This window comes from Zeus faber (genome assembly GCF_960531495.2).
Source record: "Zeus faber genome assembly, chromosome: 4".
Classification (NCBI taxonomy): Eukaryota; Metazoa; Chordata; class Actinopteri; order Zeiformes; family Zeidae; genus Zeus; species Zeus faber.
In genome coordinates this window covers 33,844,616-33,870,855 of record NC_137191.1, presented here as the reverse complement: position 1 = coordinate 33,870,855, position 26,240 = coordinate 33,844,616, and the positions used below count along the sequence as shown (strand labels likewise).

At 42.6% G+C, this 26,240-nt stretch overlaps 1 protein-coding gene across 3 annotated transcripts in view; it reads left to right on the top strand.

Moving 5' to 3' along the window:
* Positions 1-21,967: 21,967 nt before the first annotated feature.
* dctd (dCMP deaminase) overlaps positions 21,968-26,240 on the top strand; it is a 79,554-nt gene continuing 75,281 nt past the window's right edge. For all 3 annotated transcript variants that reach the window (XM_079998689.1, XM_079998688.1, XM_079998687.1), the window contains exon 1: positions 21,968-22,096. In XM_079998689.1, coding sequence (XP_079854815.1) covers positions 22,053-22,096 — 44 coding nt within the window. In that variant the 5' untranslated portion in view covers positions 21,968-22,052. The remainder of the gene's footprint in view (positions 22,097-26,240) is intronic.

The window sequence follows — 26,240 nt, the reverse complement described above, 5'->3', positions numbered from 1 at the left end:
ACACAGAGCCGTTGGCAGCCTCTCCGAAGGTCCAGCCAGTTCCAGTTCCTGAGCCAACGGCTGCCTGTCCTGAGGTCGAGCCCATTCCTGAGTCGTTGGCTGCCTCTCCCGAGGTCCAGCCCGTTCCTGAGCCGCCGGCTGCCTCTCCCGAGGTCTAGCCTGTACCCAGAGCCATCAGCAGCCTCTCCAGAGGTAAAGCCCATTCCTGTTCCCGAGACTTCGGCTGCCTCTTCCGAGATCAAACCCATTCTGGTTCCCGAGGCGTCGGCCGCCTCTCCAGAGGTTCACCCCGTTCCAGTTCCCGAGTCATTAGCTGCCTCTCCCGAGGTCCGTTCCCGAGCTGTCGGCAGCTTCTCCTGAGGTCCAGCCCATTCCCGAGAGAGAGCCGTCAGCAGCCTCTCCGGAGGTCAAACCCGTTCCGGTTCCCGAGATGTCACAATGTCACGCTTTTCTAAATCGCCAGGAGCAGACAAATCAGTTGAAAAAACCTTTCTTGAAGTAAAATTTGATTTTTCCAGATTCATGTTCTGTTTTTTTTTATCTCTCGACGTAATTTCAAAACTGAGTTTGATTTATTAACAGTATAAAAATGTTTAACCGTGGAGTTAAATATTCCCGTTAGATTACATGGGGAAACACAGTTCACTTACCGAGACGCTGAATAGCGCTGAACAACGCCGATCGATCGTTTCCTTTAATGCGAGTGTCCAGGTGAAGATCATTCCCCCATATTCCATGTGATGTGAAGTCACCATGTGAAACCGTTTTGATAGAGTTTAACCTTAAAATCGTACTACTTTTACACACACACACACGGAGACATCATTGTGGAATGGGTGTAAATCAACATATACCATTGAAGAAGAAATGCTGATGTCACTTCCGTAAACAAGACAAGGTTTCTTCGGTTTCACTTGTCTGTGAAAACTTTCATCTCCGCCTTGTAATGGATTACGAGAAGTGGGTGGCGAATTTAAATCTTATTGCGACATCTGACCAGTACAATAGAGCCAAGTCCCTGTAAGCAGCACGTACTGGACTTAATTTTTCGTGTTGATTGTCAGTTCTTTTGTGGGTCGCAGTTGGAGAACGACAGCGATGCTAAATCTGATATTATCCCGGACTTGGAGAACATTTCAAACAGCGGATTTCAACCTGAATGTGACGATGAAACTGAATATTTTCAAACACCAGAAGCCTGTTGTTACAGCAGAAGAAGTTGACGATGTGATGAAGTCCGTTGAGGTTGGTGATGCAGAATATGAACAAGTAGCGATGCACAAGATTTTCAAGTTTACCTGCAAATGCAGCCAGGGGCCAAAAGAAAATGAAAAGAGGCCCCAAACAGGCTCTCAGAGTGTAGCTGGGGTAGGGTTGGGGTTAGCCCACATAATAACTCCAACAACTTTGAAGATATTTGGCATATGCACATTTATATATTAAATGACACACAGAGGCTGATATACAGAGACTCATATTATTGATAGACTCTACATTTTGTTTTGTTGCCCATACTTTTAAACTCCTAAATAATTCCGCTTTTATAAAACAAGTATAATCTTACTGTTTTTTTACAAACAAAAGATGTTGTGGGTGGGTCACATATTTGGTAGCAAAGACTCATATACTCATTCACTAAGATTAGACACTGTCGGGGAGAAAACCCCACTCTTAGGTTCTTTAAACAAATAGGCAGCACTGGAGGTAAGTTAAATACACAAATACGACTCTTTATTAAGAAATAACCAGTCTGAGTGAGGTCTGCAGAGTAGACTGAAAACTCTTTGGCTTGCAAAGAAATATATTATTTTCAAAGCATTGACTCCTCCTTGTCTTCCAATTTTCTGAGCTTACCACCATATGGAGATAATTACTTAGGACCCTACTCTACCTCTGAGAGAGGGCACAGGCCACTCAAAGTGAGCCCCTCACCCCTCTGGCTTTTCAGAGGCCTCTCTGTTGAGACATGCATTCTCTCATATTTTTATTGTCTGAATACACTGTTCATATTATGTAGAAAAAAGTCATATCTTACTCATATTATATCTAAATATGTTGTATCTTTTCTTCATACAAACATATATTTTATGAGGTTGAGGTTGATTCCCCAAACCTCTGCATTCCCTGTCTTTAGGTGATTGATGAAAGGAACAGCCTTCCTGTCTTCCACATCTGCTTCTAATTGTGGCATACTCAACACAAAAACATGTTTACTTATTCATTGATCCCCTTAAAAATGAGCTTAAAATTTTACTACGTATCCCCACTTTGGGGCTACAAAGCCCCAAAAACAAAATAAGAGCAAGCAACTGAATAAACATCTCCCATAGCTAGTCTATTAGGGGCTGTGTGCTTACATGCGTTGCAAACATTGTCATACATAGTTATATTTGATTATCATAAAAAAACTCTTTACACTCAATGATATACATGATGGATTAAATTATGCAAAACCATATATATATATATATATATATATATATATATATATATATATAAATATATATATATATATATATATAAATATATATATATATATATTTTTTTTTTTTTAACCTGTGCTGTCAGCATGCTGAGTATGTGCATGCCATTTGCATCCAGCAACAGGAGTTCAAGTTCTCAACCTGCAATGCAACTCTTTATTAATTCTTAAATCATCATGAACTGCTGCAATAACTGTCCTGTGGATGCCCTGTATAATGACAAGAGATGATTATGGAGAGCCACCACCAACCCCCCTCTTTGGAGAACTATTCATCATGTTTGGGTCTATAAACAACTGATCACTACTCCAAGAGGGGGAGAATCACCACGGTGAGACAAATAAACATAGAAACAAACAACATTTACACAAAAACATGAACATTGGATGACAAGATGTATTGAAAAACTGAATTAGGTCCAGGAAAACGGGACCATGGGCCCGGATCACGGCCCCACGGTGACAGACCGACACCCCAACCAAGCCGCCCGCCCCACGGACGAGAAGCATGGTTGGGCAGGAGCGTGACAAACCCAAAGTATTTGTTTTTACTATTTTGTTTAGATTTCATTTTGGAGGTATTGATAATCCAGCTATGTTAGCTAAGTTTTAAATGGTTAGGAAAATAACAGAGTTAAAGGGCCCACTGTGTGACTATTTGCAGTATAATACACTTTCACATGAATTCTGTGTGATTAAATTGATGTTTGGACGATTGATCACTCTGGAACACGTATGGATGAGATGAATTCGGAGAGATTCCATCAGTTTCTTGGGCTATGTTTAGCCTCCTGGCTGATAAAAATCTCAATGAAAAAAGCGAATGTATAAACGCAAGATAAGAGTGGTATGTGTTCTGTACATAACATGCCAAGCTAGTTTCACACATGAGTCCTTGGTTAAAAGTAGCATTGTAACTAAAATATCTGGTAGGATTGCTAGAATGTCACGACCAGAGCTAGGATGTTTATTAGCCTGGACAGTGGAGCTGGCCAGGGGGACCCAGTCAGGTAGGGAAGGGATGACGACCAGGAGAAGGGGTCCAGGATCCGGGTGGAGAGACGGGGAACCAGGCTGAATGGAGAAGGATGGGCAGCCTTGGTCGACGAGCAGAGACAGGCAGGTAAACCGGGCTGGCTGGATTTGGAGAGACAGACTGGGTCGACGAGAGGAGACAAGCAGGTAAGGGGAAGACAAGACATGAACTTGGAACTTGGAACTTGGAACTGAGCCAGTAGCTGTACCACTCGAGTAAACTAGTTGACGGTCTGGCAAGGAATGGCTGGGAAGCTGAGACTAAATACTGTGCAGGTAATTGATCCCAGGTGTGTGCATTTGGGCTCGAGTAGGGAGCTGCAGATGGGGCATGGGTTTCAAATTTCAAATTAATTTTGGGAAAAAAAATGTTTATCTTTTTTTTTTAATATATAACAAGGCGAGAGAGAGCTGTAAAGTTAATGATAGACTGAAAGGATTAGGGAAGTTGAGATGTGAAAGACAATGACAATGAATGTGGGAAAGTTTGCCCATGATGCATTTGGGATTCTTTGTTTAGGATGAAACTTGGAGAACAGTGCATGTAAAAGTCATTTTAGTAAGATATTGGTTCAGCAGAGGAAGCTGCAGAACTGAATGATTTAACAAATAGTCAAATGGTGTACAACAGAGGTCTTTGCTGTGGTAGTATGAATAGAAATTGCACAATTTGAACTGTGGGATTGTGTTTAGAGAGATGATTGTGATGTTGATAATAGTGTTGTGATGAGTTGAAGCAGGTTTTAATTTGCTGGAAAGTGTTGAGGTGTCTTGGAATGTGTGGCGTCCCAAGAAAGTACCCATTGTATAATATAATTACTAAAAGATGCTGCCAGGGGTCTCAAGAGAGAGAGAGCCCATTGCCAGGGGCCCCGGTGATAAGGGAGGTGGAATGTGAACTGTGACCCATGGATTGGAATCAGATGGGCGACGTTGTCTCTGGACAAGCATAAAAAGACACTCCCCTGTTCCATTCGGGAGAGAACACTTTGGCCTGCAGTTCTCTTCCAGACAATCCATGGTAAGTCTGGTTTAAAGCTGTTATTTCTTGTAATAAATCTAATATTATAATCAAGTCAACGTCAGCGGAGAGTCCTTCTTCATCAACACATCATCGACAACAAAGAAACTACAGTGTCTTTGGTTGATTAAATGCGACTTTGGTAAGGTTAGGAGTATGGGGAGGGTTTTTTTAAGGACTATAGTTTGTGCTTCAAGCATTCGAAATTGATAAAACTAAATTGATCAATATAAATAAAAAAAAAAGCTTCCAAAATATGTTTTAAGACATCGCGGAGAGCAGATATAATGCATAGTAGCAGCAGAAATGAATTCGTTTTTTGGTTTACAAAGAGTTATTCTTTTTAAATTTACTTCATTTTTCCCTTTTGTGTTCTTGTGTCAAAGTGATCTGCTGGTTGAGATAAGATAATCCTTTATCTATCCCACAGAGGGATAGTCTGCAGTGTTACAGCAGTAACAAATTGAATGGCACAAAGCATTAGTAAATTGGTCATTCCAAATCAAAGGATAAGATATATAATTAAATAGTATAGATTACACACTATACATTAATAATGATATGGCATGAGTGAATTGTTAGTTTTGGTGTGATATACAACTGGGTTTGTATGTTTCAAATCCTTACCGGTTACTTTTTGTTTTTCTCAGTAAGGCTGGTGATTGTTTAAGTATAATCAAACAACATTATTATTTTTATTTTTTTATTTTTGTCTTACTCTAGATGTAACCTCGATTTGACATTGAATAAGGTAGATGTTGATATACATTATAACATTTAACAAGTAGTTTAACAAAGAGGAATAATTGTTTTGTTTTGTATACAAGAGAGATAATGGATTGTGCACTTTCGCTTACTAAAATTTGAAAAACTTAAATAAATGTGAAATACGTTGGCCATTTGGATGTTTTTTTTAATTTACACATTCAAAAATTTTGAGTTGATACTTGAAAATGTCTGCTGTGAATATTGGTTTCATTATCTGAGTATGGTTTACCTTGATTAAGGCTGTTTTGAGAATGAACATTGATGGACATTTTGATAATTTAAGATAAATAAGTATGATCAGTAGGTATGTGTCAGATCATGAACAAGTGAAGTTGCTTTTAAGTGGAAAGCTATTGGTCTCCTTTGGGGTTGATAAATTTTGTTGTTTTTGGTTGAGTGTGATTACACGGTGCTTTATAAATAATTTTTAAATAAATCAATTAATTTAGAATAAAAAAAATGGATACAAAAATTACAAAAGTAATCACTCCTATTGATGTAGTGCTAAAGAATAATCCTCTTATTAAAGATATTGAAAAAATATCAGGAAAATGGAGAAAGCGGTGACATTGAACAACCAACCAACCATGGCCAGCTGAAGGAACTCTTAACCTGGATGTGATTTAAACAATGCAGGTGCTTGTGTCCACATATAAAGTAAATCAAAAGAAAGGAAAAAGAGGAAAGAGATGCACGGAGAAAAGACAAACAGAACTTGGCATTCTGCAGCTGTTCATAAAGGAGGGACAGACATGGTTCGAAGCTGCAAAAGAAAAAAGAGAACAAAGTAGACAAGCAATAAAGAAAAATGAAAAGGAAGCAGAAAAATTGATGGATAAGATTACCGCACCCTTCTCACATACAGCATCTGTAAAGAAGCCCCCGCATTATGAGAAGGAGGTGAAGTTCACTGATGTTTATCCTCAGCTCCCAGTGATGACAACGGAGGGCAACTATCTCTTCAAAGATGAGGATGAGCAAATAATAGAGAAGGGCAAGGCTACAACAACCATAAAGATGTATCTAAGCTCCAACAGTACCAAGAGAAGGAACCATTTGGGAAACAGACAACAAGTTAGAAGCCTGGAGATAGGAGAAGAGAGTGTGAGTGATTCGGACAAAGCTATTGGAGGATACGACCCCGCAGTCAGACGGATGTCGGCTAAAGCGGGGAAAAAAGGAGATCGACCAGTGAGGGAAATGGCTCCGTGAACAGAGGACACGGATGAGAGTGAACAGGCTGAAAGTGATGAAGAATCAGAGAAAGAAGGTCATTCCTGTTTTCAACCGTAAGCAGCCAGTACAGGGGTAGGAAATGACAGACGCATGGTTTTAAGAGAGATTGAAAGGAGTATAGACAGATGCCTCGAGGACATAAGTGACACCACCTGTCCAGAAATTCAACAAATATTGGAAAAAGAATTAAACAAATTGCAAATAATGGAGAAAAAATTACAGAAGAAAAAGCCTCAAAAGCCAGACACTTTGAGGTATGGACTACGGCTAAGAAAAGGAAAGAGACCCAACAAAATGTGTCCAGTGATAATACGAGGACCAAATTTAGAGTACAAGCCTTGGCAGAATACAGACTAACATACTTGAAAAGTTACCCACTCTGTTTGCTGCAAGCAGAGGTCGATGTGGAGAGCATTGAGAGATGCATTTCCAACAAACGTACACCCGTACACTCAACATCTTTGTTGAGTCATTGCGCCCACAAAAGCTTATGTGTCAAGGGTTCATCAAGTGTGGAGAAATATCACAGGAAATTATCCAGATTTGAATCAAATGGAGAAATCAATTCTCTGAGCCAAAATACAGAAGGGGCTGCCTCTTCAAGTGAGGAGCAAATTGGCAGAAGTGGTTGGTCTTGGAAGCATGACCAAAGGTGTTTATACGGATCACATAGCACATCAAGTGGAGCTATATCGGAAAAAGGATCATGACCAGAAAGAACAGGACCAGGAGACTCTCAGAAAACTCAACCAAATACAGTTGGTGGATAACAAGAAGAAGGAAAAGAAACAAGCTGTGGTTATGCAGAGCCAGTCACAACCAAATCAATTACCATCACAACCACAGCAAGGACAGAGTCAGGTTCAACCACCTGTGGTCCCCATTGTCTCCCTTCCACACTAGCTTTTGATCAACCACAAATATGAAGAGGAAGAGGTCAAGGAAATTGGGAAGAGGTAGAGGGGAAAGTTTCCAACAGTCTCCAGGAGCATGTTATAACTGTGGACAACTAGGCCACTTTGCACATGACTGTTACAGGTCCAGAGGATGCTTCAGAGGAGGCTTCAGAGGAGGCTTCAGAGGAGGTTTCAGAGGACAACCACAGCCACCCAAGGGACTGGCGAACCCTTACAGGGGTCCGGAACCTGGATACTAGGGGTGCCCGGAAGACTCGAAAGGGAGCTGTCAGCTGGTAGTATCAGGTCCGGAGAAAGATCCAAAAATAAAGGTGAAAATAAATGATAAACCATTGGAAGTAATGGCAGACTGTGGAGCAGCTTTCACCTGTGTTCGGCCTGAATATGCTATACATCTCCCCATGTCTGACCAATTGGTACTGACAATCGGGTTTGAGGGTGTGAGACAGCTGATTCCTCTCACAAAACCAATTGAGCTCCCCTATAAAAATCGGAAAATCACATTACCCATATTGGTGTCAGAACATATGTCCATTGCACTCTTGGGAAGAGATGCTATGTGCAAACTAAATTGTACAATACGGTGTACATCGGACGGCTGTCTGGTGGATGTGCCACCTGATGTCTACCACCAATTATTTATGGCACCAGAGACCGAGACTTCTTCAGTATATTGGATTGGAAATCATAGTCCAGAGCTATGAGAGCCAGCCAAGAGATGGGAAAAGTTCATTGTGGCAAAAATGCCTGACGTTAAGCCCCCTGAGTACCCACATCATTGCACGCTTAAATATTTTAAGAAAGCTGGCCAATTGGATCCAGAGGAGTGGTTGAGTAATCAACCCAAGCATGTTCAGCTGACCTTGTGCTGCATGATTGTGGGACCACAGGGAGCAGCTATGAAGATAAACACAAATGAGTATCTTGAGAAAGAGTACAACATTGAGAAAAGTGTGCCACATGTGACTTTAATGGTGGCTGAAGGATTTGAGCAGAAGCATATAGGAGAAATGATGGCAGAAGCTGAGGAAGCCATTTTTGCACCAATAAAGGAAAATCTTGCCATCTGGATGAGTGAAGAACAGAAGTTCATAAAAATCATGATTTCAGCTCAAGGACAAGGACAACCACAAGTGGTACAGATGACACATGAGTCAATGCTCAGCACTAAATTGGGCTCAGACAGCATGAGAGAGGAGATGCTGCAACAAATTCCAGAATGTGTGGTCACGACATAGTACTGATATCAGACTTGTGAAAACAGCTCAACCGGTGAGAGTTGAACGGCGACCAGGAATCAAACCTCCTTGGGAGAACCAGTACCCACTAAAGGAGGAGGCAATCAAAGGGACTGAACCACAAATTGAATTGACTGTTAAAAGCAGGTGTAGTGGAAATATGTTCGGATCCTCAGAGTAATACGCCTATATTGCTTCTAAAGAAACCAGATGGATCCTATCGCTTGGTACATGACTTGAGGGCGGTGAATGAAGTGGTGCAGGACTTTCCAGCTGATGTACCAGATCCACATACCTTGTTAGCTCGAATTCCTCCAGAGGCTACACACTTCACAATGTTGGAATTGTGTGGAGCATTTTTTAGTGTTCCATTGAGCGAAGAAATTCAAGGGTTGTTTGGATTCACATACAAAGGACAAACCTTGAAGTACAAGAGGCTCCCCGTCATCTGTTCACCAGACAAGGAAACATGCCATGAGGACTCAATCAAACTGTTACAGCTATTGGCAGACAAAGGACACAAGGCCTCTCAGAAGAAGCTACAGAATTGTCAAGAAAAAATAGTTTATATGAGTCAAACAATAACCATAGAAGCATCTCTGAGAGTCATTTGGAAGGCATTCGGACAGCACCAAAGCCCAGAACAGTCAGAGAGATGATGACATTTCTTGGTATTGCGGGATATTCTTCGGCTTGGGTAGAAGATTATGCCTGCCTAAAAGGACCTTTGAGAGCCATGATAAAAGAGACTGGGAACGCTCAACTCCATTGTAACCTCACCTGGACGCAGGAAGGTCATATCGCATTTGAGACAATCAAACAGAGATTACAAAAAGCTCCAGCACTAGCGCTGCCAGACTACTCTAAGAACTTTTTGCTGTATGTGGCTACGTCCACTGGGGGCAAATATGCATGCACAGTGGTTTGTCAGCCCACAGGAACAGGGACAAGTCCTCAACCTGTTTCGTATTATTCTACTGCCTATTCAGAAGTAGAATTGGGGCTACCATGGTGCTACAGAGCAATGGTGGGAGTTTATCTAATGTATGATAAAGCATCATCAGTAACCATGGGTTACCCAGTGACAATTCTTACCCATCATAGTCTCAGAAATCTTTTGAACTTTGATAAATGTACATTGACCATGTCTAGGCTAAGAGACAATCATAGGCTCTTAGAGCAGGAAGATGTCACCTTAGTAAGGTGCGTCACGGTAAATCCAGCGGAAAATTTGCCAACACCAAAAGATGGGGAACCACATCATTGTGTTCAGGAAGTAGAAAGATATGCAAAGCTCAGATCGGACTTACAAGCTTTCCCACTGCATGTGTCAGATGTGGAGTATTGGACCGATGGGTCCTGCTATCGAATAGGAGACACATTGAGTGCCGGTTACGCAGTAGTCAAAGCCCAGGGAACTGAATTTGTTGTTGAGAAAGCAGAAGTAATACCACAACCTGCTTCTGCACAGCTTGGCTATTGGCCGAAGTCAATCGAGTGAATATATAGTGACAATATATACAGATTCTGCGTATGCACATAATGTGTGTCATTTATTTGGATCGGTGTGGAAAAATTGAGGAAAGAAAGAAAGACCGATGGTTCTCCGATACAGCATCATGCTCAGATAATGAAATTGCTGCATGCAATGATGAAGCCAAAGGAAATAACTGTAGCTAAGTGTGCAGCACACAAAATGGATACGTCAAGAGTTACTCAAGGTAACAAAGTAGCAGATGAGGCTGCAAAAGCAGTTACAGGAGCAAACAAAACAGGCAAGGTTCTTCTTGTCACCCATGAAGTGGACTTAGAAGATAAAATCACGCTCAGAAATGTGATCTCGATGCAAAAAGCAGTGTCAGCCATATAAACAATTATGGTTGGACCGAGGGGTGGCCCGTTGGTCTTTTTAATCCGGCCCGCCAAATGGTACAGAATTCTTAATTATGACTGCATTCATTTCACCTTGACCTGTAATGCCTGGTGTTTCACCAGGTGGCGCATTAGGCGCAGTAACTTGAAAAATTGACAAGTCCCTTCAGCTGGTGTCATGTCCCTTCTCACAAAACCCTGAAACGGCGCCACAGGAGTTGCAGTTGGAACTGATTGATCTCCAATGTGAAACCGTCTTAAAGGAGAAGGTCAACTCTCTTAAACTGGATGAGTTTTATGCTTCATTAAGCGCAGCCAAATTTCCAAACATCCAGAAGATGGCACAGAGGATGCTGGTGTTGTTTGGCTCTACGTATGTGTGTGAACAGACTGTGATTAACACAAACAAAGCACCCCACAGATCCCAGTTGAGTGATGAACACCTCAGATCTGTTCTGAGAATTGCCACAACAAAAACTAACACCAGACTTGGATGCACTGGCAAAAATGGGTGATCAACAACACTGTTCCCACTAAAAGGTAAGTGTATTAACACTATAATGCTTTTTTTCTGTTTATGTTTGATATGTATGCATCTTGTGGTGACCCGGCCCGTCTGTCAAATTTTAAAAGTCAATGTGGCCACTGAGCCAAAAAGTTTGCCCACCCCTGGGTTAGCCCATGTTGCAAGGGGGGAAGTGAGAAGAAAAATCACGAAAGACTATGGGTTTTGGGCACCGTACTTGCTTGAGCAAATTGATTATGTCATAGGCAGATGCACAATCTGTCTTAAAAACAATGTTCGGAGGGGTGTGATGAGTCCACCCGGTCACATTCCAACTCCGACAGGTCCCATGCATGAGTTGGTCGTGGATTTTGTTGACATGATAAGACCAGTAGGAGGTAAAAGATACACGTTAGTCGTCGTGGATAGATTTTCACGGTGGCCTGAAGCATGTCCAACCAAGCACAAGGATGTTCAGTCAGTTGCCAAGTTCTTGGGTCGTGAGGTCATAAGCAGGTGGGGTCTTCCAGATCGCATATCTTCGGATAATGGGAAAGAGTTTGTGCATAAAACAGTAAAATTGATTCTGCATAAATTGGGAATTAATCAACGTCTAGGAGCTGTTTATCATCCGCAAAGCCAAGGTGTTTGTGAAAAAATGAATGGTGTGCTGAAAAATCCCATTGTTAAAATCTGTCAGCACACAGGACTGAATTGGGTAGAGGCGCTCCCGTTGGCATTAATGGTGTGTCGTTAAAGTGGGCTCCGTGATTTGCGCATGACCCCCCATGAGCTGGCTACAGGTAGACGGATGCCAACACCTTGTTTGCGCACAAATGTAAAGGGTCCAAGTCTAGCCCTATTAGAAGATGAAATGCGGGTGTACTATATGGCTACACTGCATAAGAAAATACACGCCTATGTCTCTGACAGGCAAAAACAAGAGGCGGTGCTAGAGAGACTTGATGAGCAGAAGAGGAACGCGGTGCAACCTGGGGACAAGGTATTCGTGTAGGTGTTTAGGAGGAAGTGGTTTAACAAACGCCGCGAAGGACCATTCGAAGTTGTTCGCAGTATAGGAACTGCGGTTCAGGTTAAAGGTTCTCCTACATGGTACCATTTATCACATTGTGTTAGGGCGCCAAAGGAAGAGGCACCTCGATCACAGAGCAAAGATGCTGAAAGCTCTAGACAGCCAACAGAAGCTGCAGACACAGCAGAGATTCATGAGGACCTCCAAGGTCAAGACCCAGAAGAAGGGATTGACTATGTTGATGTTGTTGATGATGTGGGTGTGCATGATGAGGTTGAGCACACTTTTGATGATCTCAGGGACGAATTGTCAGTCCCTGAGCGAGAGAGACACTTTGGTGACATTGATTTTCAACATGTCCCAGTAACAACAGTGTCTAACTCCAGAGAGTATGAGTCGTCAAAGACTCCAGAGGGCTGTGATACCTCTCCAGGAGAATACACAAACCCTGTTGGGCCAAGGAGTCCAAAGCCAACCCGAAAAAGGGTTAGACCAAAGCGATACGAGGACTAGGGTTGAAGTGACTTTGGGAAGGGCAGTTCAGTTGCCATGTAGTAAATGTAGTAGATAGAACAATGGTGAAACTATTCCCCCTAAATGGGAAAATGTGCATGGTGAAGACATAGTGCTAACGGGACCTGATAATAGCAGTGGGCCTCGCAGTCTACGAAAGTTTATGTTGCAGAATGAGAGGAGACGGGTTAAAGTTCAAGATGACTGTTCACTTGTCATAGGAAATGTCATGCGGGAAGATCAAGGAGAATATACATGCACATATTTCGATCCAGAGTTTAAACATTTCCCAAGGCAAAAATTTTGGGAATCAGGATATAGAATTCGGAAAAAAATGCCTGTAGTAAAAGGTCTGGACACTAAAGAAATAAGTACGATTGCTCAAGAAGTTCAAATACAATCAGTCACACCAAGGGTGACTGTTGGACCGATGATATCTATTACCTTAGCACGAAGAATAATTAGTAGCATTAACGTATCATCGCCAGTTACCACTGTGGCTACCACTACCACCACTACATTGGCAGAGAAGGATGTTACCACAACGAGGATGACAACTTCTACGTTTGTAACTCCTGGTAAACATACAAGTGAGGTTGGGAGAATGAGATCCCCTACCAATAAAATAATGATGACTTTTTTGGTGTCTACGAAGTCTGTAGATAAGGCACTGACACCTATCACTACATCGCCATAATTTAAGAAACTGGTAAATATAACTCAGAAGACTATGACGAAGTTGGAAATTAATTTGAACACTGGCAAGGAGAGCTCTGTAATTAGAGAGCCAATTGCAGAGGTGATTGATAGAGATTCAGGTGAAATAGTTCAGACGACTATATCAAATGTGGTCAATGATTTTATTGAACCGGAATGGACATCAAAAGACATGACTGAACCTCTTCATGCTTTACAGAAGAGAGAAACCCGGTGGAAAGCATATGGGTCTGATTCCTTGGTGCTGCAAGTAGCAGACCCGTGGGCAAATAGAAATCTGTGGTTCCAACAGTTAACTCACTCCTTTAGAATGACTACTAATTTGAATTGTCCGTGTGTAGTGAGAGTGCCAGCTCCAGAGTAAGTACAGAGTAAAGCTTTAAGAGTAAAGAATCAAACTTTACCGGGTAATGTGACTATAGGAACATTTAAAGATATTTGGTGGGTATGTGATGACAAAGCATACTTGTTTTTGCCGTATGGGTGGATTGGATGTTGCTAAATGGCACAGTTGAAACTTCCTTATGATGTTTTTGTTATCCGGAAGGGACAAGAGCCAGATGAAGGTAACTCTGCAAAGACTGCTGAGAGTAGGAAGAAAAGAGACTTGGCACAGTTTCACAATTTGGAGTCTTATCATTGGAGGATATCTTTAGGAGAAAAATGGGCTATAGGATTGTTTCCATGGTATGGGGCCACATTCTTAGCCGATCATATTGATAATATCACATATACCCTACAAGGTTTTGCAAATGAGACCACAAGAGGTATTGAATATTTGTCAAACGCCCAGAGGAGTCATCGATTGACGTTGCTGAAACACGACATGGCTCTTGATTTTATTTTGGCCAAACAAGGTGGCCTTTACGTGGCTTTAAATCTAACCGGAGATGCCTGTTATACGTTGATCCCTTATGTTGCCGATAACATGACTAATGTCATAGATGCATTGAAACGCATAAGGGATGCGTTTGGGCCATCAGAAGGAGCATGGTGGTCAGCCAATGCTTGGTTGCAAGATAAATTAGGACCACTAGGAGGTGTAGTTGCTCAGGTTCTGGGGGCTGCTCTGCTATCACTGTGTGTGATATTTTGTTTTTGTATGGTGTTGTTGACCTTTTGCTTAGGCCATGATATTGAGATGGGTTGGAGTTGTAATGCCGGGAGAAAATGTTCAGATGTCACTATTGGGAGGTAATGACGTCAGTGAAGATGAGGAGGAAATAGTGATGAAGGAGGAGCTAACACTAGTAGAGAAATATCCATTCTGAATATCTGATTCCGTCATAGACTCAAGTCTATTTTTAATCAAGAAAATGCATGGACAAAGGGGGGAAAAGGAAAATGTTAATCATAAATTGGAAAAATATTAAAGTATAATGCAAAAGTGAAATTATTATAGTGTAGTTGATGTTTGTGCAAGATACTGGCTGGCTTCTTTCTTTCAGGACCAGTCAGAGGGTGGCTGTGTCCGGAGATCCTAACAGCCTAATGGACTTGAACACTCAAACATGGACATTAAAAAATGGAGGATGAAAATGGACGACGGACCCTGAATGAGGACGTCATGATCAATAGTGTTGAGTGAAATATTATTAAAAGTTGATGGTGTTAAAAAGCAACAGTTTAATACATACATATGTGTTATGCAGGTTTTTATAATATTGGAGTTTGTTTATTACAATGTAACCTGTATTATTGATGAAATGTCTGTGCTCTACAGTAGATATTTTTAGCAAGACATATTACTTTGATTTAGTATTGTTTTTTTGAAGTTTTCTGTAACAGGGTGAAATGAATATATTGGGACCTCAGGTGTTTTGTTTTTATGCAGGTTTAGAGGGACATTGATAATAGGCAGGGAAAGGTTCATTGGAGGGTCCGATGCGTCGACCAGCCTGACTTTGGACAAATTTTAGATTTATTTCTGAGGTTCTGAATGTATGCATTTACATGTAACATCCTGTACAGTTGTCTAAACCCTTCTTATTTGCGGTTAATTGATTTGGAGTGCAATAGGTGGTTGCCTGGGGCAGAGGAACCATGAGAGAATTTTCCTGTATTGATTGTTTGTTGAAAGAACTAAGAAAGGAAGCTGCCAGATGGGTTTTTCGCTCTCACACTCCACAAATGTATTGTATTGCTATGACTAAGCAGGTTCAGAAGGGTATAATATAATCAGTTTGTTTGTTAGTGGGTGAGTTCTATTAGGCCAATTAACGTTGTAACTTCAATGACTCTTCTCTCTGTCGAGACTTTGTGTACTCTCAAAGGGGGGAAATATGAGGTGTCTTGGAATTTGTGGCGTCCCAAGACAGCCCCATCATATAAGATAGTTACTAAGAAATGGTGCCAGGGGTCCCGAGAGAGAGAGCACATCACCAGGGGTCCCGGTGATAAGGGAGGTGAAATGTGACCTGTGACCTATGTAGGGGAACCAAATGGTAAATGTTGTATAAAAGAACACGCCCAAGTGACATTTGAGAGAGAATCCATCCGGCTCGGTTCTCTCCTGGACATTCATAGGAAAGTCGGGGATGATGCTGTTCTTTTGTAATAAATCTATTATTTTACTCAGGTCAGCGTCAGCATTCTCTCCATTTTCATCAACACATCAAATTCATCAAGAGACTACACTTCACACAGTTATTATAAACAGCATGCCAGGTTCATGGAGGATAATGTCTTAAGTTATGGTGCTGTATAGTAATGTTCTTGAAGATTTAAAATAAGTGAAGATTTAGTGTTGTTTTTTTACTATGAATCATTTTATAACTGCATTTTGATTTTGATTGCCATGCAAAATTGTAGACCCTTGTTTTTGTTAAGATCATAAGTTGAGAGTTAAGAAAAATTGTTGTTTAATTTGTATATAGTACAATTTATACAGAATATTTATATTGTATAATAGTAATGTTTATATAGTTAAGATGTTAAAAATATAATGTATTCTATCTAATCATGTTCAATAATGTTTTCTCATTGTCTGTTTGAATGGAGCTGTGGTCTGTTGTTAATGACCTGTTGCATGGTGTTAGTTTGTGACATGATAGTGTACTCTGTATTTACAGAGTAAAAACGGTAGAACAGTGGAGACGTCATAATCCAGCCCACCCCCTGTTGTTACTCTGTACTTACCAAGTAAGAATGGGAAAACAGTGGAAACTTAATAATCCAACCCGCCCCCTGTTGTTACTCTGTATTTAGAGAGTAAGTAATATACTTGCAGAGTACTTAAGCTAGGTCTATACTTGCCCCATCGTGGGGGGTATTATGCAAATTACGTCACCAGCGGGTCGAGGTCTTTTTAGAGAATCTTGCAACGAGGGAGAATAATTACACACTTTGTGACTCTTGAATGGACCGTTCCGGAATGGAGCTGAGCAGGACATAACTTCAACCCCCCTCTGCTGTCTCTGGAGACACCCTTTAACACTCCCAGGGGACATTACTAGTTCCTAGTCATGCCATTAGCTCTTTATTAATGTGTTTGTGTGTGTCTACCTGGATGATATTTTGATTTTCTCCAGATCTGAGCTGGAACACGTCCACCATGTCAAGTGTGTCCTCCAGAGGCTTCTGGAGAATAAACTATGTGTGAAAGCCGATTAATGTGAGTTTTGATGTTCCCAGGGTCTCCTTTTTGGGGTTTGTGGCTGAGGAGGGGAGAATACAGATGGTCCCAGCCAAGGTTCGGGCAGTCGTCGACTGGCCGGCCCCGGCCTCCAGAAAGAAGTTGCAGCAGTTTTGGGGGTTTGCTAACTTTTACAGGAGGTTCATCCATCATTTCAGCCAGGTAGCAGCACCCCTCACAGCATTGACCTTACTTAGCCCCAGGCAGGTCAGGTGGGCGCTTTTTTTTCAATCGGTTTGACCCCGGTTTGACTCCGGGGTCGAAAAACACCAAACCCGACGCTCTGTCATGCATCCACCAAGCTGAGGACCACCCTTCACAGCCAGAAGACATTTTGCCGCGGCCCTGTATTGTCGGAGTGGGGGCCTGGGAAGTGGAGCAAAGGATAAAGAACGCCCTTTCTAGTCACCCATCCCCCAGCAATTGAAACATTAACATTACATTAATTAATTAATTAATTAATTAATTTTCATGATAACTGCCTGTTTGTGCCAGCCAATGTTTGGTCCTGCAGTGGGGGCATTCCTCCCAGCTAGCTTGTCACCCGGGAGTAGCCTGAACTCTCTCTCTCCTCCGACAGCGCTTCTGGTGGGAGTCTATGTATCGGGACACCCGGGAGTTTGTGGCTTCATCTTTGGTGTGTTCGCAGAACAAGAACCCCTGCCAAGCCCCAGCAGGTCTGCTTCAGCCTCTGCCCAATCCTCGTCCATGGTCTCACGTCTCGTTGGACTTTGTCACAGGCCTTTCCACTTCTGAAGGTAACACTACAATTCTCACAATGGTGGATAGATTCTCAAAGGCAGCTAACTTTTTACCACTGCCTAAACTGCCCACTGCCGGAGAGATGGCCAAAGGCATGCTAAACCAGGTGTTCAGGTTGCACAGCCTCCTTAGAGACATCGTATCGGATCAGGGGGCCACAATTCACTTCTTGTTTTTGGACTGTGTTTTGCAGACTACTGGGGGCCACAGTCAGCCTCTCTTCAGGGTTCCACCCGAGTCCAATGGCCAGTCGGAGAGGATGAACCAGGAGATGGAGACCGCGCTGCGCTGCATGGTTTCCAGAACCACGCCCAGCTCCACTACGGGTCTCTTCCAGTTCTAGTGTTCCCGCGGCTATCAGCCGCCCCTTTTTCCAGAGCAGGAATGTGAGGCCAGTGTCCCGTCTACTGAGGTTTTGGCGTAGGGGTAGGGGCTTCCAGTATCTGGTGGATTGGGAGGTGCATGGGTCCCTACTCAGCCATCCAGGACTTCCACCGGGACCACCCAGACCAGCCCGGTGGGACGTCAGGGAACGTCCCTAGAGGGGGGGGGTTCTATCAGGAACCTTCACTGAGATCCAGCATTCTTTGGTCTACTCATTTATGTTAATCTAGTTTTGCCTTTCGCCTTGTCAGTAACTCTTCTGTCATTTCAGATCCGGCCACTCCCCTTTGCTCAATGTCACCTAGGTTTCCCGCTCTTCCCCTGACCTGCAGCTCATCTCCTCATCAGTCACCCAGTACTTATATTGGTCCACCTCCTCTGTTCTGTGCCAGATTGTTTTTGCTGAGGCTGAGCTCTCTAGTGTACCATCTAGGATCCATCTAATACCTTGTTGATTCGCCGGATTTTGATCCTTTGCCTGTCTTACAGATTTCGATTCCCTGCCTGTTCCTTGCCTTACTTGTTTTCTATCACTTACGGATATCCTGGCTTTTCTGACCCTGGCCTGTTTACTTGAATAAACCTCTGCTTTGTGAACTTTCAGCCGCTCCCCTGCGTCGTGCTTCTGGGCCCACCTCTGGTCTGAGTCGTGAGCCTAACAACACAGTACGTTTCGAGAAATTACAGGGTACATGTCGGGAAGTTTCACTCTAAATCCCCAAGGAAGGTAAACTGTAAGTTTCGGGAAATTACATTGTAAATTATGTGAAGTTACACTCCAAAATGTGAGCTGTCTTATAATGCATTTCCAAAATTTCTATAGTAATCTTTGAATGTGTTTTCTAATTCTCTAGCATTATACCTCAGTTGAGCTGAGCAACAATTTCTGCACTTGTGTATTGTATTTACCATCTGTTGTTTCCTAAATCGCCTTGCCAACAGTCTTGTAGCCTTAGGACCACCTTCATAATATTCCTGTTTCCAGTTAGATATCTTATTTTGAAGTTTTTTTAGTTTTTTCAATGAAAGAAGATATCTAGCCCGTTTAAGTTTTGTTTGTCATGGGCTAAGGGTTAGGTTAGGGACAAAAGTTTGTTTTGTCGTGAGGTGATAGCTATGAAATTAATAGCTATCACCTCACGACAAAATAAACTTTTGAGTGTCCCATAGTATATTCAGACTAATTTCTTTTGTACTGTTTTTCTCGATATAAACTTTATTTCAATTTTAATTTGTTCAGTTATTGCATTGTTTTATTTTAAATTTACATTTTTATTCTTATTTTATTTTTTCCCCTTTATCATTTTCTTGGTCCTCAGTTATTTATTTCCCATTTTCCACGTGAAGCTTCCCATATCCCTCCATCCCTTATATCAGGGGTCGGGAACCTGTGGCTCGCGAGCCAATTATGGCTCTTTCGTTGACGGTATATGGCTCGCAGACAATTTTGAGCTAAAAGTTTTCATCACAATTAACAAGTAATAAATAATTATTCTGTGTCATTTGGCCGTGGTGTGGGAAAATTTAGAGATGCGTGCTTAGCAAGTGACCCCACTCAACATTTGATCTCCAGCAGCTAGCTGGCCGTCCAATCTCCTGTAGTCATTCAAAGCGCGTTTTAGAGAGTTTCGTGAGCGCTCTATTCTTTTTAAATTCATCACTCATCCACACGGTCTGCATCAGAGACTTGCGCGACAGCGAGCAGAGCTGGCAAGTGAACACAAGTGGACAGAAACGGAAACAACTTCAATATGTATGTGACAAATAATCTCTTGAACTTGAACTTGAACCTGAAGACCAGCTGATTCTTAAAACTTGGAACGAGCTTCCCGTCACATACCACACAATGCAGCGTGTGAGTATTACCGTATTAACCATGTTTGGCTCTACATACGCATGTGAGCAGTCTTTCTCTCATCTGAGAAACATTAAGAGCAACCTACGCTCACGTTTAACTGATGGAAGCCTCAACGCTTGCATGAAGCTTAACCTCACTACGTATGAATCAGACTACAAGGCCATCAGCAAAACCATGCAGCACCACAAGTCGCATTAATGGTAAAAAGTATTTCATTTATTATTGGTTAGCTACAGTATAACAACAATATTATTAAGAAGAATAAAGATAAATGTATTATATAAAGCGCTTTTTTAAGAACTCAGAGATGTGTTATACGTTAAAAATGTATGCCTTACTTAAAAAATGCACGCATTAGGGTTGCATTCAATTTTATTAAATATTATTTGGCTGACAAGGAAATACATTTTGAAATATTTGGCTTTTATGGCTCTCCCAGCCAAAAAGGTTCCCGACCCCTTTCCTTCCTTATTTTTGTTTCTACTGTTGAAAATAATAATATGAACGAAATGCCTCTGAATACTGAATGCTCTCAATAAAAGACAACTTTATATGTGTGTGTGTGTGTGTGTGTGTGTGTGTGTGTGTGTGTGTGTGTGTGTGTGTGTGTGTGTGTGTATATATAATGTCGGAAATGTTATAAGCATTGTACCATCCTGCGATCGTGGCGCCGCCTCTTCCGGCCGCTTGCGCGGGCGCTCTGTGTGGATTACACACATCTTAGTATTTACTTTATCACTGTTCTGGGTAACTGCATACTGTACTGTATTGCTGTTCTTCTCGGTGTTACTGTATTGCTGTGCTGTACTGTTGTACACTGTACTATATATCTCCACACACACTACGTCACTATATTCACATGCCACTTTAATGCACATATCTGTATATACATAATAGCCTATTCCCTTTATTTCTGTTTTGTACCCCACTCTGTATTAATTTCTTGAGTTATTTTATTTTATTTTATTCTATATTATTCTATTTACTTGCTGCATTACGTCTTAGGAATCAGTTAGTTTCAGTTAGTTAGCCAGGTAGAAATTAGGTAGCTATTGTGTTCAGTCTGTCACATATTGTGCAAATCACCGTTCATCACCGTCAATCACCATTGCATTGACATTTCACTGCATATATGTATGAACGTATGTACTGTATATGTATGTCACAAATAAACCTCTTGAATCTTGAATGCTAATTTAAAATAAAGATTCAAATACTGGTAAATGTCCTCAATAAAACGGAATCTGTGTGTGTTCTCGCGTTCCTTGGTGCAAAGCTAAACACGGGAGTCGGATTTCCGGACTCCATCTACAGGCTTGAACATTGACGTGCTGCTGTAGCTTTTGCAGTTCCCAAATTTGACACTGTTAATGATAAAACGTTATCAAATGATCTATCAGTGTACTAGTGAATTTATTGCAATAATTCTGACATTATAATGGGTGAAGGAGTTTCGACCAGAGACCGTGGTAATATGCTCAGACTCGTGTTCTAGTTAAGAGTCTAGAAACATTCAATTGAATAAGGAAGCATTATGTATGTCCAAGTAAAAATCAGCAAATGTGAGAGAAAATGAATAATCAAAAATTATATAATATAAGAAATGCAACAAATGATACAGAAAGCAAGCAGTACAGAAAGCAGTACAGAATGCAAGGGTGACATTTGTTTAAAATCAAGCCAACAGTTGGGGTAATGCAGATGGGAGGTGGAAACACATCGACGGTAGGTGTGGATACTGTGGACAAGGTACTGTATAATAGAGAGAGGGAAATATTAAAAAGCAGTCTAGGTAAGACAGGGATATATTTTATCATAAACTATATGTAAAACTGTCGGCATTAGCAGAAGGCTGGTCAAAAAAATGAAAAGCGAAAATCGTGAAATAGAGTTTGAGGGTTAGGAACAATTTCATTTCACACTTCAGACCAGTAGGTGGCGGCAATGCACCCAAATTCGTTTGCCAACCGCCAGAAGAAGAAGACGAACAAGAAGAAGACGACGAGGACGAAGAAGAAACGACCATGCTTGAACGTCGGAACGATACAGCAGTGTGATCTGGGCTTATCCTGCGAAGATGGAACAAAACGCTGACCTGGGGACGCCCGGTCGCAGTGACAGGTAATGCAAACTACAAATCTAGTGTAATATATGTCATTATATCGATTTTTTCCTATTTCTTTATTTATCCTATCTGTCTTTTTTCTGCACAAATCGGGCGCGGGAAAAAGCACTGGAAGAACTAATGCAAGACTTTGAGGTGACTTCCATGTGAGAAAGGTTCCGTTTGGTTGTTCAGGGTTTCCCCCAGAAAAGTTGTTAGGCCCAGTGGCAAGTAGGGGAGGGGTTGTATCCGACCTTCAGTATGTAGTATCGTGTATCCTACCATTAATATATTATAAATTTGGACACCCAGTGGAGGAGATTTGAACAAAAAGTGATCTTTTAATGTCTTCCACAATTAGCATCCCCTTATTGGATCGTTTAGAAAACTGCTCCTCCTCTTAAACGTTGTAGTTAAAATAAGAACGTTTTAGTAAATTTCTAGGATAGTGTTTTCACTGCTGTGCTTGGTGGCAAATGTTGAAATGTTTAATATTCACCCAAGTGTACCATAGCGATTAAAGGCTTTGTACGTTTGGGTTCCAGGCTAATGTAATAGATACACTTGGTAGCTAGCTATTTGCTTGCCATCTCTGCATTTTATATTCTGGTTAGTTTCAAAGGGCATGCCCTGCATAGAGAAGTTGAAAAGAGGAATAATAATATTAAGAGGTGTGTGTGTGTGTGTGTGTGTGTGTGTGTGTGTGTGTGTGTGTGTCCCATCTGTCCCAGGGAGGGTTTCTGTTACATATACATATACATATTTTGTTGTCCCCGGGATGACTGGATGCTGTTTTTCTCGAGCCTTGAAGAATCAACACTCTGCGTTATACAAACAGCAAATCACTGGAGCACTACAGAAAATGTCATAGACAGTAGGCTTGGGTGATCGTAAAAAAAAAAATCAAATTCCAATATAAGACTATATGTTTCTTATCAAGGCTTGGCGTGCGGTAGCGTTGCGATGTTACAAAAGTGCAGGATTTATTATTTACAAGTAAAGTATTTACAGAAAAACATCCAGTTTTCACTAAATTAAGTCCCAGAGCAACGTGCGTCCCGACAGCGGGGCCACTTTATTAGGTACACCTGTTCAATTGCTTGATAACACAAATAGCTAATCAGCCAATCACATGGAAGCAACTCATTGTATTTAGGCATGTAGACATGGTGAGGATGACTTGCTGAAGTTCAAACCGAGCATCATAATGGGGAAGAAAGGGGATTTAAGTGACTTTGAACGTTGCATGGTTGTTGGTGCCAGACGGGCTGGTCTGAGTATTTCTGAAACTGTTGACCTACTGAGATTTTCACGTACAACCATCTCTGGGGTTTATAGAGAATAGTCCGAAAAAGAAAAAATATCCAGTAAGCGGCAGTTGTGTGGACAAAAATGCCCTTTGGATGTCAGAGGAGAATGGGCAGACTGGTTCGAGATGATAGAAAGGCAACAGTAACTCAAATAACCACTCGCTACAACCAAGGTATGCACAATACCATCTCTGAACGCACAACACGTGGAACCTTGAAGCAGATGGGCTACGTTCAGGTATAGGCAGTTGTCCTGGCACCAGAGTGACAGGTCAGCCACCTCCTTGTGGTAGGCCTTCTCATCGCAGTCGGTGATCAGGCCCACGTCAACGGTCGTGTCATCAGCAAACTTGATGATAGTGTTGCAGCTGGACCTGGCCACACAGTCATGTGTGTACAGGGAGTACAGTAGGGGGCTGAGGACTCAGCCCTGGGGGATCCTGTATTCAGGGTGAGGGAGCTGGACATGTGCTTCCCTACCCTAACCACCTGGGGCCGGGCTGTAAGGAGGTCCAGGATCCAGGCACACAGCGGAGTATTCAGTCCTAACTCCTTCAGCTTGACAGCCAGTCTGGTGGGGACTATGGTGTTGAAAGCTGAACTGTAATCGATGAACAGCATTTTTCACATAGGCCCCCTTCCAGCCATCCAGGTGCGTGAGCGTGGTGTGCAGTACCTGGGAGACCACGTCATCCGTGGATGTGTTCTGCCGGTACGTGAACTGCAACGTGTCCAAGGTGCGGGGGAGGGAGGCGCAGATGTAATCCTTAATCAGCCTCTCGAAACACTTCATGACCACCGAGGTGAGGGCCACCAGACGGTAGTCATTCAGGCAGGCAGGAGAGGCGATCTTCGGGACAGGAACGACGGTGGACGTCTTAAAGCAGGACGGGACTACTGATTCAGCCAGGGAAATGTTGAATATTGTCGTGAACACCGGAGCTAGCTGGTAAGCACAGGTTTTCAGTACTCGCCCAGATATGCCATCTGGGCCTGCAGCCTGGTGTTCACCCGGATCAGAGCCTTCCTGACATCATGCTCTGACACTGAGAGTGCGCGCTCAGCCCTAGCGGTGTAACTCCAATTAGCCGGCGAGCTAGTGGTGCTGTTGCCAGACTCAAACCACGCATAAAAGGAGTTCAGTTCGTTGGCTAGGGAGGCGTCCACACTCGTGGCTGGGGAGGAGCTGCTCTTGTAGTTTTTTATCGTCCACAGCCCCTCCCACAAGCGTCTTGTGTCCCCCTCCTCCATCCATAGCTCCACAGTCTCCCTGATTGACTGTTTAGCGTCCTTCACCGCCCTCCGCAGATTGTAAGAGGCGCTTTGTAATTGTCTATATTTCCGGATACAAGACCGTCGTTGTCAGTGGCCGTGCGAGCACTCAGAGCGCAGCGGATGGATTTGTCAACCCACGGTTTCTGGTTTGGAAATATGCGAACTTTCACTGTGGGAACGATGCTGTCTGCTACCGTAGCCAAGAAGCTCACCGCTACGTCCGTAAACTAGCTGACGTCACTTGAACTTGATTGGAACATGTCCCAGTCTACGTCAGCAAGTGCGTCCTGAAGCGCAGCCTCTGATGGTCCGTCCACCGCTTCACTTCCCTCGTCACCACCAGTTCTCACGCGATCAGAGGCCTGTAAACGGGAACCAGAGAGGTCGTGGCGTGGTCAGATTTCCCGAAAGCAGGGAGCGAGGCGGTCTTGTATTCGTTCTTGTACGGTGTGTAGCAATGGTCCAAAGTTCTATCTCCCCTGGTGGCACACATGATGTGTAGGTGGAAATTAGGCAGAACATTTTTAAGTTTCGCCCTGTTAAGGTCCCCAGTCACCACCACAGCCGCGTCGGGATGTTTGTTTTGAAATCCGCACAACACATCATACAGGTCAGACAGTGCTGTGTCGGTATCCGCTTGCAGCGGGATAGAAACAGCTGTAATGATGACTCTGCTGAATTCCCGGGGGAGATAAAATGGACGGCATAAGATTGTCAGCTCTTCCAGGTTCGGCGAGCAAGAGCGAGAGAGAGACTTGGTGTTGTTAAGGTTACACCAGTCGTTGTTTACCATGAGGCAGACGCCTCCACCTTTTGGATTTCCCCGACTCCCCCGATCTGTCGCCGCGGAACACGGATGGCTTCATCCGGCACCAGTGGGTTTAACTATGTCTCCATCAGGCAGAAGACGCAACGGTTCCTTGTGTCTTGTTGGAATTTAATACTTGCTCGAAGTTCATCCAGCTTGTTCTCCAGAGACTGAACGTTGGCAAGCAGGATGCTTGGCCCGGGGTGAACGGTAAGGTTGCGTCCTCATTCTGACCCGAATGCTACCTCGTTTACCTCTGTGCTTCCTCCGTGGGCCAGTTCGTGGAACAGCAGCTCCATTTTTGATCGTATCAATGGATCAATGGATACGACTACCACAGTCTACTGTCTGAAGCTGGCCTCTTCGAACTGGACCTGGCAACGATAAAATGGCTACGTGATAGTGTACTGGACATATGATGTCATACGAAAGAAGATGATGATCATACAACAATACAGTATTATAGCAAATATATTTAGCAGGAGTCCAAGGCTGACCGCAAGCACCTACATGTGTGTGAGAATTAACACGCTGTGCTGAAATAAAGATATGTGGCTGGGGCTATATATGAGGTTGTGTTCTTCATTATGTTGTGTTCTTCATTATGTGTGTGCATATGTTTATGTGATTACAGAGATTTAGATATATTGTTACACTAACATCCACGGTTTTTGGAAAAAGTTGTAATTCTCCTGCCCGTTCACCCAAAGTTCAAGCCACCTGTTGGTTGCTAATTTCAGATGTTGTGATCTGTGAGATCTGTGCAAG